Source organism: Protopterus annectens, chromosome 7.part0, assembly GCF_019279795.1.
Source record: "Protopterus annectens isolate FY-2018-M chromosome 7.part0, PAN1.0, whole genome shotgun sequence".
NCBI classification, from domain to species: Eukaryota; Metazoa; Chordata; order Ceratodontiformes; family Protopteridae; genus Protopterus; species Protopterus annectens.
In genome coordinates, this window is record NC_056739.1 from 153,995,522 (window position 1) to 154,020,421 (window position 24,900).

The following is a 24,900-nucleotide window of genomic DNA, read 5'->3' on the forward strand; positions in this document are numbered from 1 at the left end:
TCCGAGATGGCCGCTTCATCAGCTTCTGATCTGAGCTCCAAGCTCCTCCCCTTACCAATAATACCCCTCCATCTCCTTCATTCCCTCAGATCTCGTTTGCCACTTTCCAAGCCAGCAGCATGGTCTTGAGCTCCAAGTGAGTTAGTGCTTTTTTTGGGTAAGTGATCAGCGTTTGTGTAGTTAGCTTTGGCTAATATTGTTATTTTTCCTCCCTTACACCTGTGTCAACATCGTCAGTCAAAAAAAAAAAGATATTTTGTTAGTCTGCTGAGCCCCCTTCTTATTCTCCTCAGTTATTTGTTTCATATACTAAACCCTTTCTAGGCAAACCAATCTCCAAAGTGACTATTGCTCGATGAATTTCTCAGTGTATCCTTAAGGTGTACTCAGACAAAGGCGTTTCTCCTCTGGGTCAAGTGAAAGCACATTCCACTATGTCCATGGCTACCTCTGCAGCTTTTTAGTCCAGGATGTCTCTGGATAATGTTTGTTCTGCGGCTACTTGGTTCTAATCGCACACCTTTATTTCACATTACAAACTAGACATAGTATCTAGAGGTAGAGCATCATTTGGCTCCGCGGTGCTCTGGAATATCCTACCATAAGGGCCACCCAGGTGTTTGGTAGCTGGGGACTCGGTCCCACAGGTTGATGAACAAATGAAGTCAACTACTTCAGATAAAGAAGTTATGTACTCACCATAACGTTCCATCTGAGTAGTTGTACTTCATTTGTCTTCAACCGTCCCTCCCTCCTTCCCCTTGACCTTATCTGTATTTTTGTTACTCTGGTATGTAGGTGAAGGCGCCTCTGCGGTTCTCCTGTTCATGCTTGCTAGGTTGGTGAATAACCTGTTGTGGTAAGGTCTTATTGGGTCAGGCTTGTATTAGAGTACAGCAAACACGATCTGAGGGAAGGAAGGAGATGGAGGGGTATTACGGGTAAGGGGAGGAGCTTGGATCAGAAGCTGGTGAAGCAGCTATCTCAGATCCGATCTGGATCTGAATACCCACAGGTTGAAGACAAATGAAGTACAACTACTCAGATGAAACATTATGGTGAGTACATAACTTCTTTTTTAGAAACATTGGCTGTATGGCTAGGTAAGAAACTGAATCCTAATCTAAGTAAATTACATTGTGTTGTATTTAACTCAAAGTCAGACAAATTCACAATTTTTAAATCTTCACTCAGTGGTAATGGACTTTCTAAAAAGTGTTTGATATTCCATGTCCTCTGGCTTTCTGTTTTGTCGAACGACTTCTCCCTCTCTTGAAGTTTTTTGAATCATCTACCTGATTGAAACAGTCTGGAGGGTAAAACGGCAGTTCCACAATATCGTTACTGGAAAAGCTGTTTTGTTGAAATAAGCCGGCTTATCCCTTTGTAGTTTTTTATATTTCCTAGCGACAACTACTTTCTTAAACTTTTCAACAGTCGCTACTACTTCCTCATATTCTCCTCGCAATTGTGGGGAATCCTTTAACATGTCATTCAACAGTGTAGCAATTTTATGGGTTCTGTTTTTTAAACCAGTCATAATGCCACAGTTATCTTTGAAAGCAAATCCAGTCAGCCAACATCTGGCAAAGAACAGGTGAAAAAAATGGCAAATGTTGTTAAAAAAAATCTAATAGGTCCCAGGTATCAACCTCCCTAAGGAAAACTATCCAACTATCTATTCCTTCTTTCCCCTCCTGCCCTTCCCCACCCCAACCTTCCTTTGAAAATTGTAGGGAATCTTACTAGATGCTTTCCTGTATGTCAGTCAATAATCACAGATTCTTGGGTGCTAAACATCATAGAGCAAGGGTAGAAACTCCAATTGGCATTCTTTCGCATACCATTAAGGATCCCCCTTCCTCCAAAAGACCAAGTTTTGCTTACAGAAATTGTAAGAATCTGAAAAGGAGATTATTTTATAAAGATCTTCGAACAGAAAACAATGGTAGAGTTACTGATAAGGTTGGAACATTTCCCTGCTATAACTGTAGTTGTTGCAAGGATATCACTAGCACCACAACTTATACACATTCAATGACTGGGAGATCATATAAGTTTTGTTGTTACTGTACTTGCAATACTACCTATGTTGTTTATTTAGGAACATGTTCGAAATGTACTTGTTTTTACATCAGCAAATGTAGTTGTAAATTTAAGGACAGCACTATTGAACACAAGTCTGACTTATGAAGAAATGTTCGAACAAATGCATTAACAAAACGTGTTTTAGATACTGATCCTAGCCATGAATTTTAGTTCAGAGCCATTTATATTATACACAAAAACATTAGAGGAGGTGATCTGAACAATTTATTAGAGACTAGCGAGTACAACTGGATTTTGATGCTAAGAGCTGATGCATTCCCTGGTTTGAATAATGCTATTAGCATTAGGTCTGTTTTAGTCAAAAAACAAATGCAGTATCATTGAAGTTGTTTGTAGATGTTTTTAATGTTATACACTTTTTTACTGGATAGCTGTGTTATGTGAGTTATTTGCTTTTATTATAAATTGAATCCTTTTTATTTGTCTGTTAGCACTGATGAAGGATAGCTCCCGAAAGCTTTGCATTTACAGTTCTTGATTATTAAACTTTTGAGCATGTGTACGTTGGAGTTTTTTTCTTTCTTAATAAACAAAAAATACCTGCATTCTGTATCTGATAAACATGTTATACTGTCACCCCTTTATCACTGCCCACTGCATATGCATCTGTGTATATGCACATGCACGCATGCGCACACACATGCACACGCACGCACAGACAAGCACACACACACACACGCATGCACGCACACACACACACACACACACACTCACACACGTGTGAATTTATGTCTGTGTCTTTGTGTATGTGTGTGTCTGTGTGAGTAACAGATTCCCTAATCAGCTAATGCATTGAAACTTAGTCAAGTCTGATTTGTAGTTACATATCTACTTTTAAAGTATTAATAAAAAGACTGTGATTTCATTTTCAACAGTGACATTACAAAATAGTAAGTATCCTATTGTAAATGTGGCAAACATGATCGGGGACCATTTTATTATGTGAGAGAGCAGCTTCTGAAGCTATATTTTCATTGCGTGTACAAACTGGAATCATTTTGGAGATGCAGCTGTGTGACTGCCAGATGTAGCACATCTTTGACTGTTATTTTAGAACCAGCTTTGTCTGTTTCTGGTTCATATCACTGCTGGTGGTGGACTAAGACATCATCAAGCACTTAATTTTTCTGTTTAATTCTGTGTTTATCATCCATTTTGTCATGAACTGGATCCATTGAATTCATATCCACAGTCAGATCCTGTCAGAAAATGAAAATATATTAGTCATCACCAAAACAGCACTGTCCATCTGTACCTGTCACACCCTGCTGGCAGGAGTAATTTAAATGTATGATCTGATGAAGGGCTGCATGATTTCTGTTCCGGTTCATAACACTTTCTGATTACTTTTGTACCTCTGTCTGTGTCATATCTTTCACAGCGCCAGTGTGTCCAGTATGCCCTGAAGGCCCGACCCCTGAGGCGCTACATTCCCAAGAATCCATACCAGTATCAAGTCTGGTATGTGGTGACGTCTTCCTACTTTGAGTACTTGATGTTTGCTCTGATCATGCTCAATACAATATGTTTGGGAATGCAGGTAAGTCCATCTGTAAATCAGTATGTCTAGTGACACTTGGTTGGGTTTCAGAGTTGGGGTAGTTTAAATTTGGAAGAGACAGCATGCAAAACATGTGTAAAAGTTTAGAACTTGAACTACTGACCTTCTTTAGCTGTCGAGAGAATATACAGACTATTAACATGGCTTTTAAATTCTCATCTGTAGTGCTGCCTGTTTAGGTCAGGGACCAGAATCAGGTGATGACAAGTTATGCATTATACAGTTCGAGACTCTTAAAAATAGGGACTATATAAGTGCTTTACCAGTGGCAAAGAGGGCTTTCTGCTCTGATTGTCACCTTCATCAAAGACCCCCACATCTATTACAGGCCATTCAAAACTTGTCACAGACAGATTAATAGCTAATAAGCAGGCCTGTACAGTAGAAACCAAAACTGTAGTTATGCCTCAGCCCTGTTAGAGAAGAAAGGTTCCTTTGAGAGATCCAGTAACTAAATAAATACAGAGCAATATGGCATGAAGAGAGTCTTCTTAGAATGCTTCAAAAACAGTTAGGGTTTTGGTGATACCACCATGAAGGATAAGATATAGAAATACTAGAGATGGGCAGATAAAACTTCCTTCACAAGGAAAGGAGCAAGACAGAGCTTGGAAACTATCAGCTTGTCAGTTTGAGTTTAGTTGCAAAGGAAGTTTTGGAATCACTGCAGATGGAAATACCTGCAGACTGTAAGCAAAGACTAAGTAAGCAAAGAGCCAAGGCAACATAGATCAACAGCAGATACAGTGTAACAGATACATCTAATCACTTCCTTCATCTGACTGACCAAGGTACTTCTGAGGTCTGTTTTTTATGCATGGCCAGTTTAACAAAATATTCTGCGTAGTATCATGCCATCAGTCAGTGAGCAAGCTAGAAAAAGCTGGATTGTGATCTAGTATGATAGCTGAGGTACTGCAATATTTAGGTAATTCGGCACAGAGGGTCATGGAGGAAAGTTGTGTGAGTAATATAAATGAAACATAGAAGACTGACCAGTGAAATACTGCGATCAAAATAAGAGAAAAATTAGCTTTCTGTGCAGTTTATAGGATAGTGTCTAGCAAATATAGAGAACCACATACTATTAACAAGCCTTATCATTCTAAGCATGTGGGAGAGAGACAGCAACAGAGGTTCATAGGTTCATAGATAGGTACTAGGCTATCTGCCCAAAGGCATTTATAAGCCTAGCCGGAATGTGTTGGCTTTCGCCGCCTCCTTAGATTAGTTCCCTGTGCCTCTGTCCAGCAGAGCCACTGAAGTGATCCCCGGGATAAACTTTCTGTTTCCCATCCACTCGTCAAGGTTTCTCTTGAAGACTGTTAGTGAGGAGCTCTGCCTAATGTAGAGTGGAATCTTGTTCCAGAGCATGGGAAGTCCCTGGGACAGGAATCTATTCCTCCGACATGTCCTATTTATTGTTGGGTGAGGTTTAGATCCCTATAGCATGTGGCACGAGGGGATATGGTTTTCTTTAGGTGGAGCATGTCCATCATTTCTGGGTTGGACATGGCCTTGTATGTCAGGAAGAGATCACCTCTGAGTAGGCGATATGCAACCGAGTACAGCTGGAGTTTCTTCAGTCGAGCTACATAGGGCATCTGTTTGAGTCCAGTGATCCTCTTGGTGAGGTACTTCTGTGGTCTTTCCAGCTGTTGCAGGTGTCTTGTAAGGTACATCCCAAATGGGGCATTGTACTCTATGATGGGTCTGATGAGTGATGTGTAGAGGGGCACAATGACCTCTTTTGATCTGGATACAAACCCTTTTGTGATTAGGTGGGCCACATAGAAGGATTTTCTAACCACTTTGGCAATGTGATTATCAAAGGAGAGATTACTATCTACTTGGGTCCCCAGATCCCTTATTATGTCTTTTGTATTTAGGGGGCTACCACCTATGTGGTAGTTTGTGGGTACTTTGTTTTTTCCAAAGGGGATGACTATGCACTTTTTGGCATTTAGCTTGAGGCCATGGTTTTGACACCAGGTATCTGTCTCAGTGAGACCCTTTTGGAGGATGTCTGTGTCAGCTGGAGAGTCAATTATAGCCCCTAGTTTGCAGTTGTCTGCGAACTTGGTCAGCCATAGTCCTCCTGTGCTTGCCTGTACCTCTGAGAAGTATATGCCGAACAGGAGGGGTCCTAGGACTGAACCCTGGGGGACGCCACTTGTAACAGGTTTAGAGTCAGACCTAGCTCCTGCATCTCTTACCATGTGGCTTCTGTCCGTGAGCCAGTTGGAAACTCATCTCGTAATGTAGGGGTTTATGTTCAGGCTGGTGAGCTTGTCTATAATGCCAGAATGGGGAATGATGTTGAAGGCCTTTGCGAGGTCTAGGTAGGCTGTGTGGACCACGTTTCCCTCGTCTACAGCCTTGGTAACTGTCTCAAAGAAGTCCACCAGATTTAGGAGGCATGATGTGCCCTTAAGAAAGCTGAACTGGGTAGGGTCCAGTGTTTGGAGTTTCCCACTGTCTCTGTTAATGAGATCCATGATGATGCACTCCATAGCCTTGCAGACCAAGCTAGTCAGGCTTATAGGTCGATAGTTCCTGGCGTCTGTTGTGGCTTCACCTTTGTGGAGCGGAATAACCGTTGCTGTGCACCAATCTATGGGCACGTAGCCTGTGGAGAGGCTGAGTTTGAACAGTGTGTTTAGGTGAGGGGTTAGTTCATCTTTGAGCTTGTGTATGCAGGCTGGGACACCGTCCAGTCCCATTGATGCTGTGTTTTTGGCTTTGGAGAGGGCTGTTTTTACCTGAGTGTCTGAGATTTCAGGGGCACAGCATTCTTTTGGTATGGTTATGGGCCCTTTTGGGGGTGAGAGTGGGTGAAGTTTGCACTGAATCTGTCTGCCAGGATGTTGGCGATATCGGTCGGTTCAGTGAATTTTGTGCCATTCTGCACTAACTCCGAGCAGATCTGAGAATTGCCACTTAGATTCTTGACATAGCTAAATAATGCCTTGTGGTTATCTTTGGAGTCCTTGGCAATTTTTCTTTCGAAGCTAGCCTTGGATGATTTTATGAGGGATCATAGTTTCTTGATGATACTGATCAGGGATGTCTTTCCTTCTTGGGATTTTACTCTTTTCTGTACTAGTTTCCTCCTTCTATTGTATAGCTTGTTTATTGCAGGGGTCCACCAGACTGGTTTCCTTTTCTTGGAGGAATGAGTTTGGTTTTGCTTGGGGTAGCACGATCCATGCATTCTTGTAGGTGCCCGTAGAATGCCTTAGTAAAGGATTTTGCAGCTTGGGCAGCGTTATCCTTTAGCATGGGAGATTTGAAACTTTCCACCTTGGTCTTAAGTAATGCGAAGTTTGCTTTTGAAAAGTTTTTCACTGTGGTTTCTTTGACCAGGGATGGGGGCGAAATGTGGATATCCAGAGTGATTAGTTTATGATCAGATCTAACCAGTGAGCGGTTGCCCATGTTGGTGATGACCAGGTCCAATATGTTGTCACCTCTGGTGGGGGTGTTGACCAGTTGATCCAGGGCGTTTGAGTTTATAAATTCTAGGAAATGTTGGGCAAGGGAGTTTGTACTTGAGTAGTTTTCCCAGTTAATGTTTGTGTTATTGAAATCACCCAATATCAGGGTGTTTGGTAGGACCTTTATTTTTCCCAGTATTTCTAGAAATGCGGAATGGGGGTCCTGGGACATGGTGGATGATCTGTAGCAAGTTACAATTTGAATTGCAGTTCTGCCCATTGTTAGTTGCACGTGGATGATCTCTGAAGCATCGTGCTGTGCCACTAACCTGGAGGTTTGGATATCCTTGATGAATATGGCTACACCCCCACCTTTTGTGTTTCGGTCCAGGTTTTGTGGCCAAAATGTATGGTATGAGTTGTAGCCTGGTAGTGCTGGGGTGCCTGGAGCCTTAAACCAGGTTTCTGTTATGTGGTGTGTTATCTGCAGTAGTAGCTGCACAAAGATAGACTAGAAGAACGTATATAATCTAAAAGAATGACTGCAGATGAGAGAGAAGACAAATATTTATTTATTGTTCTTTTTTAATCAATTTATTTTGACACCCCCCTTTTCTGCTCACCACTTACATCCACTCATTTCTCCATGAAGACATTTGCTACTCAAAACTTCCCTTAGTCAAGGGATGGGTCTTGACTGAATCCTGCTTGACCCTGCAAGTGGTCCTGGATGAATAAGCAGGTCCTTCCTTTCCAGAGAGAGAGGCACCTCACAGTTTGTATCCCTTAAGTTAGTCAAACTCCCCCTTCCGGCATGCATTCTGTATCCCTGCATGTGGAGCCTTTCTGTTCAGAAAGAGAATGAATCATCTCCTAGGCCCATGCTTACACTTATCAAGGGTATTAGAACTTGTCAGAGATTTGGGATGCATGGCTAGGCTTAAAAAGGCCCTTGTCGTCATTAGCCTAGTAAACACCTATGAACCTATGAATCTCATGGCATCTGACTTCTAAGACAGCTACACCCACCATTAGTAAGAGGTGAGAATCAAGGAGCACACATTATATATGTACTGCTGATGGATTTTGTGGGAAGGAGGTCCCTAACTGAGTATTGTGAACATGACACAGGCATAATTTCCACAGCAACTTGCTCAGGTCTTCCTTTACTACCTAGGTAGCCTGCCTTACAATCACAAAGACACATTCTGATCTCTAGCAGAAAGAATCCCCAGCCTTAGGCAGATCCTCCTCTCCCTCCAGAACAGGCATGTCTGTCCTCCCTGCTTGTGCCTGCCTGACGATGAGGAAGACATGCTTCGGCTTCCATCAGGCAGCATCAGTGGCTGCAGGCAAATCTCTTCCTCTTTACCTGTGTCATCAAGTGCTTAAGTTGCTACTCATTTCCAGGTCACATGGGCCTTAGTCAGGGCTCCATCCCTCTATGCCAGTGAGGCAGGTTATATTTATGTAGCTTTCTTAGTGCTTTGTTTGCTAACCCAAAAAGGTGGACTGCTTCAGAAACCATTTTTAGCCATGACCCTGGCTAGGAGAACAACAAAATGGTACATAGTAGCAATTAACATATTTTTAAAGTAACACACATTTTAAATATTACATGACATACTATACAGTCAGATTATGAGGCAATCAAATCCAGTTGAGTGAACCTTAAGAAAGGGTACAGCTTTGTTAACAGACTAAATTACTATTGCCCTAAATTAAAGTGTAGTAATGGAGCTAAAGAAATGGATTCCCTGTCCTATATCTAATTGTTATCTTAAAAACATATGCAGATAGCATCTGGAGGGGGGTAGAAGACTTCTTTAAGTGCTGTTTGATTTCTTAAGTGGCAGCATACCAAATTTCAGACTGAAGGTTTTAATTTTAGAGCTCCATTTTGCTGTTGCAATTGGTAAGCCTCGAAACTGGAATGGAGACAAAGCCATCAGTTTGAGATTTTAAGAAGTAGTGAGAGGTAGTTAGGGAGAATTTATTAAAAAGTGATGATGTTCTTCATCTCACATTGCTGCAGTCCTTACTTATGGGTAGTCCGCTGTCCTCGGTCGGCCCGAATACCAAAGTATTAGGCTGACGTCGGTCATGGCGCCTAGATCTGACATCAGAGCGTCAGGGTATAAAGGCGCATGACCGACGTCATATCCTCAGTCTTTTTTGCCGCATGGTCCGATGCAGAAGCAGAGTTGCAAGTGCCATTCGGCGTTCTGAAATTTTTCGTTTTCGGAGTTTCAGACCGATACCAAGTTGGGCTAAGTACCCCGTTGGGGAATATTTTTGTTTTTTCTTGCCTCAGTTACTTACCGGATGTCAGAAAAAGTGAATAATTGTATTTCTTGTGGGAAACAGATACCGCATAGGGATTACCACCGCTTTGTATTCCTTGTTTGGGACCGGAGCACGGCGTAGTCGGGTGTCGGTTTTGTGCTAGGTTTAATAAGCGCACTATAAACGGAGGTTAGATTGCGCTAGGTTAGTCTTTGGCAAGAGGTGTAATTATAATATGCCGTCGGATGTTCCGGCCTGCTTCTACTAAGAAGCGCAAAGACAAATCTTTAAAGCCTAGGCAGGATGATTCGTCCATTTCGGACGCCGGACCTTTAGAAGCTACAGCTGAACAGGTGGATCCGGCTGAAGTTTCTGTTGAGTCCCAGGGGGAAACTTTGATTTTACAAGATGTGGCCTCTCAGGAGGCAGGCCAGGCTGAAGGGGCCTCTCAGGTTACTATTCTCCCTTCTATGCCTAAGGTGGTTAGGCCTTCTGCTACTGTTTCTAAGGCTCCTTCTAAGGGCAGGTCTGTTTTGCCTTCCTCTGGTGTCAGTTCTGGTTCTTCAGGGTCTGTGCCTAAAAAGCACATGCTTAAAATGGCAGAGGATTTGATTACTTTAATTAGAGGCTCTATGTCCCCTCCTGATAAGAGGCCCAGGATGGAGCCAGAGTTGGAAAGTTTGGAGCAGGCCTCAGATGATTCAGAGTCTTCTACTGAGGACATTCAAGATTTGCTCCTTATTCTGATTCTGATGCAGAGGATTCCACTCCTTCTGCTTCTCCTCCAGAGGATTTTTCATTTTCAGAAACTCTGCATTCCATGAGGGAGCATTTTAAGTGGGAGGGACAGGATTACTCTGATTCCCGGAAGAGGCTTAGGGAGTTCTTGTTTTTACCACAGCATAGACCCTTAGCTATACCTCCGGTTTTGGATGTTGTTTCAGATGTTTTCTCGGAAGCTTCCCTTAATCCAGATTCTGTGCCTCCTGCCCCAGTTAAACCGGACAGGTATTACAGGGTGCCTGAGGCTCATAAATATCTGTATAAGAGTCCTAGGGCGGACCCAGAAACTATTAGTCAGGGGCCTAAGGGTGCTAGAGCCTCTGTGGTTAAGAATCCGGTTCCTCTGGATAAGGAAGCTAGAGCTTTGGATAGATGGGGTAAGAAGGTGTATACCTCTTCTACTTTAGCAATGAGAGCTTTGAACTGCCAGTTTCATATGTTGAAGTATCAGAATTTCCTCCTTTCTCAGCTAAGATCTAAAGTGGATGCTTTGGCAGAGGGCATAGAGTGTAAAGAATTGCAGGATTTAGTGCATGTTTCTGAACAGGTGGGTAAGCACTCTTTGCAATGTGGTTTTGATGCTTTACAGGCTTCTTCTAGGGTGGCTGCCACTGGTTCAGTTATTCGTAGGCACGCCTGGCTTAAGGATCAGAATTTGTCTGAGCATGTTAAGTCTAGAATTCTGGATGCCCCTTTGCAGTCTGAAGTTTTGTTTGGTCCTCCTGTGGAGTCAGCCTTAAAGAAAATGGAAGACAAGGCTAAGTCTATGCAGACTGTTAAGGATTTTTTGCAGGTACAACCTCCAAAGTTTAGTAGAAATTGGCCTACTAAGGGGTGGACGTACCCTTCTTCTGATTCTCAGTCTAGGGGTAGATCTAGGCGTGGTAGGGGCAGAGCTCAGAGTACCTTCAGGCCGAGACAATGGAGTTCGCCTGCTCAATCTGCTGGTGAGGGCAGGGGCCAGTCCTTTCGTAAACAGGCCCAATGACCTGCATTTTCAGCTGCCAGATTCCTCTTGCCTGGCAGCTCCTTTGGGAGGAAAGTTGGCTCTTTTCAAGCAAAATTGGCATTTAGTCACCCAGGACAAATGGGTATTGGACATTATAAACCGAGGTTACAAGTTCTATTTCCATACCATGCCTCCTTTCAAAGGCATGCCAGACGTCCTCCTCGGCAAAGGATAGAGGCTCACAGACAAATTTCTTTACTTCTTCAAATAGGAGCTATACAGCCAGTTCCTCTGTCAGAAGTGGGCCTAGGATTTTATTCTCGCCTGTTTCTAGTTCCAAAGAAAGGAAACACGTGGAGACCAATTTTGGATTTATCTATCCTCAACACTTACCTGGACATTCCAAAGTTCAAGATGCTGACTTTACAACAGCTTTTACCTCTGTTGGGAAAAGATCACTGGATGGTTACTCTGGATCTCAAAGAGGCTTACCTTCATGTTCCTATCAGGCCCAGTTGCAGGAGGTACCTGCGTTTCGGGCTGGAAATTTACATTATCAGTTCTCTGCATTGCCCTTTGGCTTATCTACTGCCCAGAGTGTTCACAAAGGTTCTGGCTCCAGTGATAGCATTTTTCAGACTAAGAGGAATACAGATTTATCCTTATTTGGACGACTGTCTGATTATTGCACAAGAAAAGGACGAACTTCTTCATCATCTACAGTATGTGATGGCAGTGTTAAGATGCCTAGGGTATTCTGTGAACGAAACAAAGTCCAGTCTAGTACCCTCTCAGGACATGTGCTTTCTGGGTGTGAGACTGAATACAGCTTCCCAGATGGCTTTCTTGACCCCGGACAAACAAAGAAGCCTTTCTCTTTATTTCCAGCAAATGTCTCTACGGTCCAGGCTGACTGCAAGGACAGTCCTTCAAGCCTTGGGGTTCATGGCATCTTGTATTCTGGTGCTTCCCAATGCCAAATTGCATATGAGGAAGCTTCAATGGTATCTCAAAAATGTGTGGACACAGCACTGCCAAGATCTAGACACTGTCATTCAGATAATACCTTGCATTCAGAAGGAGTTTTTGTGGTGGGCTCAGGAATGTCACCTAAACAAGGGACTCTCTGTGACCCGGCCAGAGGCAGTCAGATTCTAACGACAGATGCCTCGGACAAGGCTTGGGAGCACACCTCAATGGAAAATGGGTGCAAAACACGTGGCCTGTCAAACTCCAACATTTGCATATCAACTTGAAGGAAATGTTAGCAGTCCAGTTTGCATTGATGGCTTTCAAAGATTTACTTCCAGGGCAGGTGTTGATTCAAACAGACAACACTACTGTCATGTGGTACATCAACAAGCAGGGGAACCCATTCTTACCCTCTTTGCAGGCAAGCGATGATTCTGTGGGAAACTGCTCTCAATCTACACCTCAATCTTCAGGCAAGGTTTCTACCAGGAGCACAGAACTCCTTAGCAGATGTATTGAGCAGACAAATAGTGGATCCTCACGAGTGGAAATTGGATCCTCATGTATTTCAACAGTTGACAGTGTTATGGGGAACTCCAGACCTAGATCTGTTCGCTTCTCCACTAAATTACCAGTTGCCAAAGTTTTGCACAAAAATGTTTCATCACACAGCTTGGAGGGTGGATGCTCTATCTTTCAGTTGGAACAATCTGCATGTATATGCCTTTCCACCTCTGCCTCTTCTTCCCAAGGTACTTTTGAAGGCCAGACAAGACAAGCCAACCATGATTTTGATAGCACCGGATTGGCCTCGACAACACTGGTACCCACTACTGAGGAGTTTAGTACGAGAACCTTCGTGGCCTCTGCCTTTGATTCCGCACCTTTTGTCACAAGAGGACAGTCACTTCCTCAATGTCAAGATTCAGTCTCTGCATCTAACAGCCTGGCATATTCTGTTTTAGACTCTGGAGGGTCTCAGCTTCCACAACAAGTTTTGAATGTTATTTTGGAGGCCAGGAGGCCTAGTACCAGGAAAGTTTACGCTGATAAATGGAGGAGATTTTTATTTGGAGCAAAGGAAAGGACTTTGATGTCTCCAAACCTGATTTAAGTGTTGCTCTTCAATATCTTACTGAGTTATTGGACAAGGGTTTGTCTTTCTCCTCAATAAAGGTCCATGCTGCAGCCATTTCTGCTCACTATGATTGTGACCCTCCTTTATTCTCTCATCCTTGGTTTAAGCAATTTCTTAGAGGGGCAAAGAATATAAGACCCCACGTAGAGCTCCTACTCCTGCTTGGGATCTCAATTTTGTGTTGGAAAAACTTACTCTACAACCTTTTGAGCCTGCAGCTACTGCCGAGTTAAAGTATTTATCATGGAAAACTGCTTTTTTGTTGCCCATTACCTCTGCAAGAAGGGTTTCTGAATTACAGGCCCTCATGGCAGTGGAGCCTTTCCTGATTTTTCATAAGGATAGGGTATCTTTGCGTACTAATCCTTCCTTTATGCCTAAAGTGGTTTCTAGTGTGGCCTTAAATCAAACTATTCATTTGCCTACTTTTTATGCAAACCCCAAAATAAAGGGAGAAAATTTTGCATACTTTGGATATTCACAGGCAGTTGCATTATTATTTGAGCAGAACCAAGGAGTTCAGACAGTCTCAGCAATTGTTTGTTTCTTTTGCTTTGGGTTCACAGGGTAAACCTGTTTCAAAACAAACTATTTCTAAATGGATTGGGTTTTGTATTTCTTTCTGTTATTCCCATCATGGTAAGGAGATTCCTGCTGGAATCAGGCCTCATTCCACTAGGGCTACTGCTACTTCTACGGCCTTTATAAGGGGTATCTACAAAAGACATTTTGGAGGCAGCTACTTGGAGTTCAGTGCATACCTTTTCTAAACATTACCACCTTCCTCTTTATTCTAAGTCTAGGGCTGGATTTGCCACTGCAATTTTACAGGGCATTTTAGCGGCCCCTAATGCTTTATGATTTTTACCATCCTCCCTTTCCCGTTGCTTTGGGATTCTACCCATAAGTAAGGACTGCAGCAATGTGAGATGAAGAACATAGTACAGTTTTGTACCTACCATAAATGTAGATGTTCAAAGATCCACATTGCTGCAGTCCAATTTACCCTCCCTCCTTCCCCTCTGTAGTTTGACTTGGTGCTATGCTTTAGGTGATGGTTGTTGTTGGGCATGTTTTTGGGAGGTATTCTGTTGGCTGTGGCCTTTCTGGTTTGGCCTTCTGACATCTGGGGCAAGAAAAGACTGAGGATATGACGTCGGTCATGCGCCTTTATACCCTGACGCTCTGATGTCAGATCTAGGCGCCCATGACCGACGTCAGCCTAATACTTTGGTATTCGGGCCGACCGAGGACAGCGGACTACCCATAAGTAAGGACTGCAGCAATGTGGATCTTCGAACATCTACATTTATGGTAGGTACAAAACTGTACTTTATGTAGTCCTATCTTGCCTACATTCTTCACCTGTGGGTTCGGAGCCGAATATCGTCTCCAACTTGGCCTATTTACTAGCTCGAAAGTCTTTGATTGGCTGGGCTAAGATAGTATCCCACAATATACTGCTCCACATCCCCAGATCTCGTTTGCCGCTTGTAGAGCTCGGAATCGCTAACTCGTCCATGCGACTTATTTCGTACGCGGCCGAGGGAGCGAGTAGGGTGGCTAGCTCAGGGGTGGCCCTCAGGAGGCAAGCCTGGCTACGCCTGTGTCACTTTGCGGAGGCCTTTAAGTCTTCCTTCACTGATGCCCCCTTTGATGGTTCCTCTTTGTTCGGGACCAAAGTGAAAGACACCCTCACCAGGTGCGAGCAAGAGGGAAAGACCTTGTCTGCCGTAGGAGTCCATTTTTCCCTCCCGTCGAGACCTTATCTCAAGGCTCAGCGAGGAGGAAAGATGTGGTTCAAGAAATCACAAAGGCCATTTCCTGCTGCACAAGGTGAGACCCCCTCCCGAGGCAGGGGAGGGGGGTCATATTCAGGGAGACATCACCCCAGAGGCAGAGGGGGCCCCCCGCAATTCTGGGGACCGCAATTCCTTTTGTGGTTCCCCATACTCTCATTCCTGAGGGTGTGCCCGACTGTGCTTCTCCGGAGCCAGTCGGGGGTCGAATTTCCCATTATCTGGAAGCCTGGGTCAACATCACCCAGGACCGATGGGTATTAGGGATAATCGCCAGAGGTTACACCATCCCATTCTACTCCGCATCCCCCTCCCGTCAAACGGATCCCAGACGTTCCACGCAGTCAAAGGGATCAAGCAGCATCAGAGGTTTCTCAGCTGCTAGAAAAAAGAGTCATTCAGCCAGTCCCCCCAGACCAGATTGGATTAGGGACTTACTCAAGATTCTTTTTGGTGCCGAAAAGAACGGGGGACCTGCGACCCATTTTGGATCTCAGCCAACTCAATAATTACGTACGCAAGTCCAAATTCCGGATGGTCACGCTACAATCGATTCTCCCATTGTTGGGGAAAAGAAGTATGGATGTGCTCCATCGACCTGAAGGATGCTTACTACCACATCAAAATGGACAGAGCATCCAGATGTCATCTACGCTTCCGGCTGGGAGCCAGGCATTTCCATTTTCGAGCCCTGCCCTTTGGTCTCACCACAGCCCCCAGGGTGTTCACCAAGTCCATGGCAGTGGTGACGGCTCACTTGAGACGTCAAGGATTCCAGGTGTTTCCGTACCTGAACGACTGGCTCCTCTCCGCCCCCACCAAGCATCTACTTCTTCAAAACAGAGATACTACCATCAATCTATGTCACCAGTTAGGCATTACAATAAATTGGAAAAAATCTGCCTTGCTACCCTCACAGCGTGACTCATTTATAGGAGCAGAGTTGGACACTATTCGATTGAGGGCATTCCTACCACTGGAGAGGATCACGGGGTTGCAACAACAGGTTCGTACGATGATGCCTCTGAGACGTGTGAAGGCAAGGCTAATTCTTCAATTACTGGGGACAATGGCGTCTACTATCATGATGGTCCCATTAGCGAGGTTACATATGAGAATCCTGCAATGGCTCCTATTCGCCCAATGGTCCTTTCAAAGACTACCGCTATCCCATCCAATCTTAATCACAGACAAATGCAAGCAGGACCTCAGTTGGTGGCTATGCACCAACAACTTAAATGTAGGAAAACCGTTTGTACCACCCAACCCTGGTAGCCACAGTGACCACAGATGCCTCCCAGATAGGGGGGGGGCATTATCTCAGCAGGATGGTCCAAGGCACGTGGCAGGAGCACGAGATAGACTTACACATAAATGTCCTGGAGATGAGGGCAGTGCTTTTTGCATTGCAGGCACTTCAGGATGTCCTCCCTCTAGGGACTATTGCAATACACTCAGACAACATGTCAGTAGTGTGGTATCTCAACAAGCAAGGAGGAACCTGATCTTACCCTCTGTGCAGGGAGGCCATGAGAGTGTGGAGTTGGGCGATAGCTTCCCAACGGTCCTTGGTGGCAACGCACATCCCGGGGAAAACCAATGTGATTGCAGACAGGCTAAGCAGAGCGATCCTCATGCCCTACGAGTGGTCCCTGAACCGCCGGGTGGCGGAAAGCATATTCAGCAGATGGGGTCAGCCTTGCTGCGATCTGTTTGCCAGTCCCCTCAATGCGAAATGCAGCAGCTACTTCTCGCTGATCCCCCCCCACCGGGGGAATCTCCAAGGGACGCTCTTGCGCACATTTGGCCCTCGGGTCTACTTTATGCTTTCCCTCTGTTTCCCCTTGTCTCAAGGGTGATTCAGAAAGTGTTATCCTTGGGAAGCAGGTTGATTCTGATCGCGCCACACTGGCCTCATCAAGTATGGTTCCCCTTCCTTCAACCTTACATTGTGGATACTCCTTGGATTTTGGACCCTCGTCCGGACTTGCTGACACATATGTCGGGACAGTTCCACCCCTCCCTGGGGACCCTCCGGCTGACTGCCTGGCTACTCCACTTCCATCCGTAGTCAGATGTCATGATTTTTCTCCAGACATGGTCCATATTCTTTCGTCCTCTCATAAACCATCCACTAGGAAGATCTACTCTAGTAAGTGGAAAAGGTTTTCAATATGGGCCCAGTCCAAAGGTATTGACCCCTACACAGCCCCCATCGATTCTGTTTTGGAATTTCTGTCTGCTTTGTTCTACCAAGGGTCTGCCTCAGCCACCATCAAAGTTCAGCTGGCAGCTATTTTAAATTTTCATGTAGCTTATGAACCTAGCTTAATGGCACACAGACTGTGTAAAGCATTCCTGAAAGGCACTCTTCTGCTTCGTCCCCCTGTATCTCAACCTGTTATGCCCTGGGACCTCAATTTCGTTCTGCAGGCTCTCACTCTCCCACCCTTCGAACCTGCGGCCTCCTGCAACTTAAAATTTCGTACATGGAAATCTGCCTTTTTGATAGCTATCACTTCAGCTAGACGAGTCTCATAAATCCAGGCCCTATCAGTCAAGCCCCCATATTTGATATTCCATAAAGATAGAGTCTCTCTGAGACCAAATCCGTCCTTTCTTCCCAATGTGGCTTCCTTATCTAATATTAATCAGTCCATTGAACTGCCGGTCTTCTTCCCCAATTTTTCCAACAAGGCAGAGTACCAGTTTCATTTGTTGGATGTTCATAGACAACTGCGCTTTTATCTACATAGGGCAAAAGATTGGCGGAAGTCAAACCAGCTCTTCGTTTCATTTTCAGAGAATTGCTTGGGGTCTGCGGTTTCCAAGGTCACCATCTCTAGGTGGATAGCTGGTTGCGTCTCCTTTATTTATCAGGCAGGGGGAAAGAGCCTGCCCTTTCCAGTCAGAGCACATTCTACAAGAGCTGTTTCCACTTCCACAGCCTTTCAGGCTAGGTTATCGATGGATGATATATGTGCAGCTGCAACGTGGGCTTCTTCTCACACATTTGTCTCCCATTACAAATTGGATGTGGTGTCTAGGGGCAGATCATCTTTTGGCTCCACAGTGCTCAGGAGTATTTTCCATTGAGCCACCCAGGATGTAGGTGCTAGGGACGCTGTCCCACAGGTGAAGAATGTAGGCGAGATAGGACTACATAACATCAGTAAGTTATGTACTCACCATAATGTTAGATATATGTAGTCCGTCACGCCTCACATTGTTCATTACCCTCCCACCGTCCCTCAGGCCTGGAGGATTTGGAGGAACACCATGTCCTTCTCGTATTGCAGAGTCCCTTTGGATAATTTGTTGGACCTCGTTGTTAAGGGTGTGTGTGTGTGTGTTTGGGTGATGTATACTATACTTCTGTTGGCAGCAAACTAGATCTGGGGATATGGAGCAGTGTATTATGGGATACCATCTTAGCCCAGCCAATCAAAGACTTTTGAGTTAGTAAATAGGCCGAGTCGGAGCCGATATTCGGCTCCGAACCCACAGGTGAAGAATGTGAGGCAAGATGGACTACATACATCTAACATTATGGTGAGTACATAACTTACTGTTGTGCAGTTATTAAGATTAATTAACACAAAATGTGAAGGAGAATGGTGAACGAAAATGTTCTTATCAGTAACTTGTAACCAGTATCCTAAGGGAATACAAAGCACTGAAGTTGATACCATCTTCCAAATGAACAGGCAGGACAATAAAGAGACAAACTGATTCACTCAGGGCAGAAATGAGGAAGTGTCATTTCAAAGAGGGGGTAGAGGGCTGATGAAACACTTTCTAAACAGTCAGTGAGAGCAAAAGCTGGTTTTGTCAGTGCTTGTAAATGCCACTAGGCAGTTCTTACAAGTGCTATGAAATAAGTGAAAAAGAAATGAGCTTTTGGTTTATCAGGATCTGCAATTGTCCAGCAGTTAGAAAAGTGGGCAGACTAGGCAGGCTAATCAGCCCTTATCAACCATCAAATTGTATATATTACCATGATTCAATGATTAGGCTCTTTTCCACAGAGGAGGAAATACCTGCCACAGGTGACACAGCAAGGGAAAGCATTACAATGTAGGTTACTAGTGGCACTGTTACATAGGACCTGACTGACAGAAAGATCTAGGAAGGAAATAAGACTGTACTAAGAATTGTAAATAATAATACATTGATATATAGATATAGATACATATGCACATAAACACTCAAATGATTTTAGTGTCTGCTTGATCCAGACACCATTGGGAACATGGGTTGAATTTGGCTGGGCTTGTAAGGGCCCTGGGGTCATTAGCGTAGTAACCTCCTGTGATCCTATATATTTTGTGTGTGTGTGTGTGTGTGTGTGTGTGTGTGTGTGTGTGTGTGTGTGTGTGTGTGTGTGTATATATATATATATATATATATATATATATATATATATAAATTACATTATAACTGAAAAAAGTAATGTATACAGTAAACTGTGTATGCTTTTGTTTTTTATTTTAGCATTATGGTCAGACAAAAGAGATCAGCCACCTATCGGATCAGCTAAATGTTGTGTTTACTGTGCTCTTCACCCTAGAAATGTTTCTCAAGCTTGTTGCATTTAAACCAAAAGTAAGTATGTGTTTTAATATTATGTATTTATGATTACAGGTGTTTGTTTACCTAGAAAGTCTGAATGAGTAGTGTCTTTTTTCAGAGGAGGCCTGGAGAGAATTGCAGACATCATGAACAAAGTTTGCATTGTTTTATCATTTACATTCAGTTTCATTCATATGCAGCAGTTCCATTCAGACACCTTTGACATCAGTTACATCATTTAGAAACAGTTTCAATTACAAATAAGAGTTACATGGGTTGTAAATGACTATTGTTTTAAATACAGGGAGGTAAATGTAGTGCAGTATCAACAGCATGCACAGACTCTCAGGGTTTACATAAATCAGTCATTACTATAAAGACTTGTTCAAAATCTAGGACAGAGGAGAGGAAGCAGGGGAGCAGGGCAAGGAAGATAAAGGAGACGAGATGAGATGATGGAGGAAGGTATAGTTGTGAGAGTAGCGCATTATGGTTCGGGCAACATAGAGTTGTGGCACAATTTCATACAGCTATATTAGTACCAGTTTAACCAGGGGCGGTGCAGGTGCAGAGCCATTTATCTATCAAGTGATATTTCAGTTGGCATTTAAAGTCTTTCAGGTTTCAGACTGCATTTAACCAGAGCTGAAAAGTATTCCAGCTATTAGCAATGCAGTGTGAATACAGGGGGTTTCCGGCACTGTTGTTAGGCTCATAGGTATATTAGGGTAGGTTTGGTTTAGTTATGGAGAGCAGTTATTTGTCAGTGAAGCATAGAGGTCTGTTATTAGTATAAGGTGGAGTGAAGAGTTGGGGAATAATGGTATTAGGAGCTATGGCTGTGAACAGAAAGTGCACAAAAAAGACACTAAAGTTTTGAGGACTAGCATTTGGACTTGTGTCCTACATAATTTTATTTACAGGGGTGATTGAATTGAAAAGTGCCACAGAAGCAGTATGACACATGCAAACAATGCAAAATGGACTTTTTTGCAACTTATATAATGATTAGAAATGTGTGAATGTATGTTACATAATGTGGACATATATGGATGATTGTCATGTAAAGGCATGAGATGAGTCATGTAACGCAGCATTAGTGGCTGTGGGGAAATCACATAGACTGGTCTTGCAAGTGTGGTTCAGACAACCTGTGTATACAGCAGAAAATTGGTATGAGTAGTACATTCACAGAGCAAACCTTATTATTCTGCTAAGCTCAGCCAACTACTAAATAGGACCTTAATGTATGACTAAAGCTACCTTAATATATGAGTAAAGTTATGCATCCTGTTTTGTGTGGCACAATGGTGTTGTTTTGGTTATCATTCTGAGGTGATAGCTGCAATAACTCACTGGCTTGCTCGCATGCTGCTACTCTGTATTCATATTTTTATTTTATTTTTTTTATTTTACATTTGTTAACTGGGATGGTCCGACTGGACGAGGTCCATTTTCAGCAGAGGCCCGGGGAGAAAAGCTCCACTTAATTCAAAACAACAAATAAAAACCATAATGATATTATACATAGTGTAAAAAAAGCATTTGTTATACTAGTAGTATCTAGTGAGAAAAGAAAACAGTACAGACAATTCAAATCAGCAATATTTACATATGTACATTCTGTTTGTAGTAAGAAACCGACAGAGATTACAAGTTCATGTTTGTCAAGTGGTTCTATTTGTAAGACCCATGCTTACTGAGGCATGTACTATGAGAGAAAAAAAGAAATGTGACACATGGACAGAGCAAAGAACTTATAAGATAGGCCTTAAGGGAGTTTTTGAATTGTATGGTATTTGATGCAGAAGTCACGGATGTAGGGAGATTATTCCAAGTTTTTGCTATAATGTGTGAAAATAGAGCTTTGCCTGCTGTGTTGTTAGCTGAGATAATAGAGAGGAGTGATTTGTTGGCAGAGAGGAGTGGATGATTTGGTGTGTAGTTAGTAATTGCCTTAGAGTGAGAGTTTTGTCAGGTTGTTTTAGGTTGTTGTATGACAAATTGGTGCTAAACTAGTAGCTGTGGGAGCTGAAGTCACTGAAGTTGCCTAAGAGGTATGCAGTGATGGGTTCTGAACTGGGAATTATTAGCAAACTTGGAAATTTTGTTATAACAGGACTCAAGTTTGTCTAGGTCAGATTTTCTAACACAAGTGAGAATTCGGGCTGCATACATTAGTATGGAAAGAAAGTGGGTCTGAGCTAGGGTGACCTTAGCCTGATCTGATAGAAAGTTTTTTTTTTTGTCTGTATAGGGAACCCATTTTTTTATGTACATTTTTATAGTTTGAGAGATATGGATGTCAAAGTGGAGGTTGTTATCTATTTCGACACCAAGGAGCTACAGAGAGCGTGAAATAACAGTACCATTATTGGAGGAGATAGAGAAGGAGAGTGGAGAGGTTTTTGCTTTGCTTGGGGTGAACAGAAGTAGTTTTGTTTTGTTAGTATTTAAGATGAGTTGAATATTAGTGAGACATCTTTCTACTGAGGCAAAAGATTCCTGGGTGAGGTGCTGTAGGGAGGTAAGAGATGGGGCTAAGCAGATTAGGGTGGAATCATCTGCATAGTGGATTAGTGAGGCCTACAGGGTAGAGGTATGTAGGTTATTGGTGAAGATAGAAGAGAGTAGTGGACCCAGTATGGAACCTTGGGGTACACCAGTGGCGGTTGGGAGTAGAGGTGATAAAACTCCTTGCCACTGGTTAGCTTGTTATCGGTCTGATAGGTAATTTTTAAACCAAGCAATAGTGTTGGGGGTAAAGGCTAAAGAGGTTAGAGTATCTATTAGTATGGAGTGAGAAACCATGTCAAATGCTTTGGAGAGGTCAAGGAATATAGCAGATACAAATCTGTTGTTATTTCTATGTTGGTTAACCAGGTTTATGAAGGAGAGAAGGGCTGTGATTTTGGTGTGGTGTGGGCGGACGCCATGTTGTGTAGGTGAGAGGAGATTGTTTGAGTTTAGGAAATGTATGACTTGAGAGTGTATGCATTTCTCTAGTATCTTTGATAAAGGAGACAGAATGGCAATGGGGCGGTAGTTTGAGAAATCATAAGAGCTTCCACCCTTATGAAGGGGAATAATGTAGGAGATTTTCCACAGTCAAGGGATATAGGATTCCTGTATAGAGCGGTTGATCGGGATTGAGACTGGGTAGGATATGGAGTCGGCAGCCATTTTTAGGAAATGTGCTGTTAAACCATCTGCTGCCAGAGTAGTGGGTTTAAATTTTAAGAGGTGTTTTTTTTTTTTATTGTAGAGGTTGGGACAGGTGAGAAAGTAAAGGGAGATGAGTTGTTAGGAGCTGTTGGCATGGATGAGTACGAAAAACTCAGTAGGAAAAACCACTTTAATACAAACAGCAGAGCTTTCGGATACAATCCTTCATCAATACTAAAATTACAAAAGTCCTTACTCTTTAAATACAGGTCCAAACGGGTCATATGACCAGCAGCCAAAGAATCATATGACCTGAGTAAATGTGTATAAAAAAATACAAAAGTATATATTTTTATAAAAACATATAAAAAAATATATAAAAAACATATATATATATATATATATATATGTGTGTGTGTGTGTGTGTGTGTGTGTAAATATTACTAAAAATGTATATGTTACTAAAAATGTATATATCATAATCTAGACCTACTGAGCTTAACCAAAACCGGTTTGAGGCTCACCATACTATTTAAGCCAGGGGCAGAGTCACTGGCAAGCCTCAAGATCCACTCAAATTCCTTAATTTCCAGATTATTATTTACATCTCCACCTCTGGGGGAAGGCTGGATGGAATCTATTGCTCTGAATTTAAAAAGGTGCTGCTGTCCACACTCCAACATGTGCCTATATAGTGCATTCCTCTCAATACATCTCCTAATCTCAGATTTGTGTTCTGTGATCCTTTCCTTTAGCTTACGTGTAGTTTTACCTACATAGAATGACTTGCAAGCTACACACGTAGCTAAATAAACTACATGTGTTGTTACACAAGTTGCTGATGTATTAAACCTAAAAGTCATATTATTTACAGGATGTTCAAATGTATCATTCTCACCACTAACAATATCCTCACAACAGGAACAATTATGGCATTTACGTCTGCCAGAACTAACAAATAGAGGTTTAATATTAGTATTAGGAAAATCCTTATAACATAAAGAGCTCTTCAGAGTTCTCATATTTTTATATGCAAAGTAAGGTCTATTACCTAGTAATACCTTCAAATCATTAGACGCCATTAAGATTAACCAATTCTTAGATATAATCTGTCTAATATAAGGTGTTCTCATACTAAAAGAGGTCACATACCTAACTGCTGTTTTCTCTAAGCTACTAGGAGATGTTTCCCCTACATTTATGATATCAAGAAGGAACGTCGGCCTAAGGACCATCTGTCTATCCTCTAACACTTTCCTTTTTTCGTCAAGCAGCAAGGAACTATCATATCCACTAAAGGCAAAGTCTGCTAGCATCTCATCTAGCTGTATTCCGAAGCACTGATCATCAGTATTGAGTCTACTCAATCTACGTAACTGAGACCTCACAGTACTCCTAAAGATATGTGGTGCATGCATGCTGCTGGAGTGAGTATACCTGCCCGCACAAACATCTTTCCTATGTAAATTAGTATGTATAAGTCCCTCATTAAGTATCAGATAAACATCCAAAAAGGTGATATTAGTATCCGAATAACACATTTTAAACTTTAGAAAAGAAGATGCTGAATTTAAATAGATCATAAATCTATTCAAATCCTCCAGTGTGCCTTCCCAAAGCAAAAACAATCATCTACAAACCGCTGGAAAAACTTAATATTATGTCTAAATGGATTCATGTCACTAAACATATATTTTCTTTCTCATTGGTAAAGTACCAGGTTGGCATAGGTGTTGGCTACGGAGGTACCCAAAGCCACACCTGTAAGCTGGAGATACAAAGAATCATCAAAAAAGAAGACATTGTTTTTCAGTATGACATCCATGAGACTACACATATTCTCAATTTTACCAAAATCAGGACTAGAACGTGATACTAAAAATTCCCTTAGTAGGTCAATACCGACATCAATCGGATTTTGCAAAAAAATCAATAGTATCCCATAGGACAGAATCACAATCATTGAGATGTGGTTGGAGCTGCCCATGTAAATAGATGGATATGGGCTCAGTCACCCAACCTGCTCCTGAGACAATAGGTCTCATAGGTGGATCTGTCATAGATTTGTGAATTTTGGGAATGCCATAAAGTTGTGGGGTAACAGGACAAGGAACAGTCAAATAGTTAAA

The 24,900-nt window shown here is 42.7% G+C and overlaps 1 protein-coding gene across 3 annotated transcripts in view; it reads left to right on the top strand.

Annotated features, from left to right (window-relative positions):
• CACNA1S (calcium voltage-gated channel subunit alpha1 S) overlaps nucleotides 1-24,900 on the top strand; it is a 3,469,037-nt gene that overhangs the window by 2,152,966 nt on the left and 1,291,171 nt on the right. For all 3 annotated transcript variants that reach the window (XM_044076603.1, XM_044076604.1, XM_044076605.1), the window contains 2 exons: nucleotides 3,491-3,649; nucleotides 19,529-19,639. In XM_044076603.1, the coding sequence (XP_043932538.1) occupies nucleotides 3,491-3,649; nucleotides 19,529-19,639 (270 nt within the window). The remainder of the gene's footprint in view (nucleotides 1-3,490; nucleotides 3,650-19,528; nucleotides 19,640-24,900) is intronic.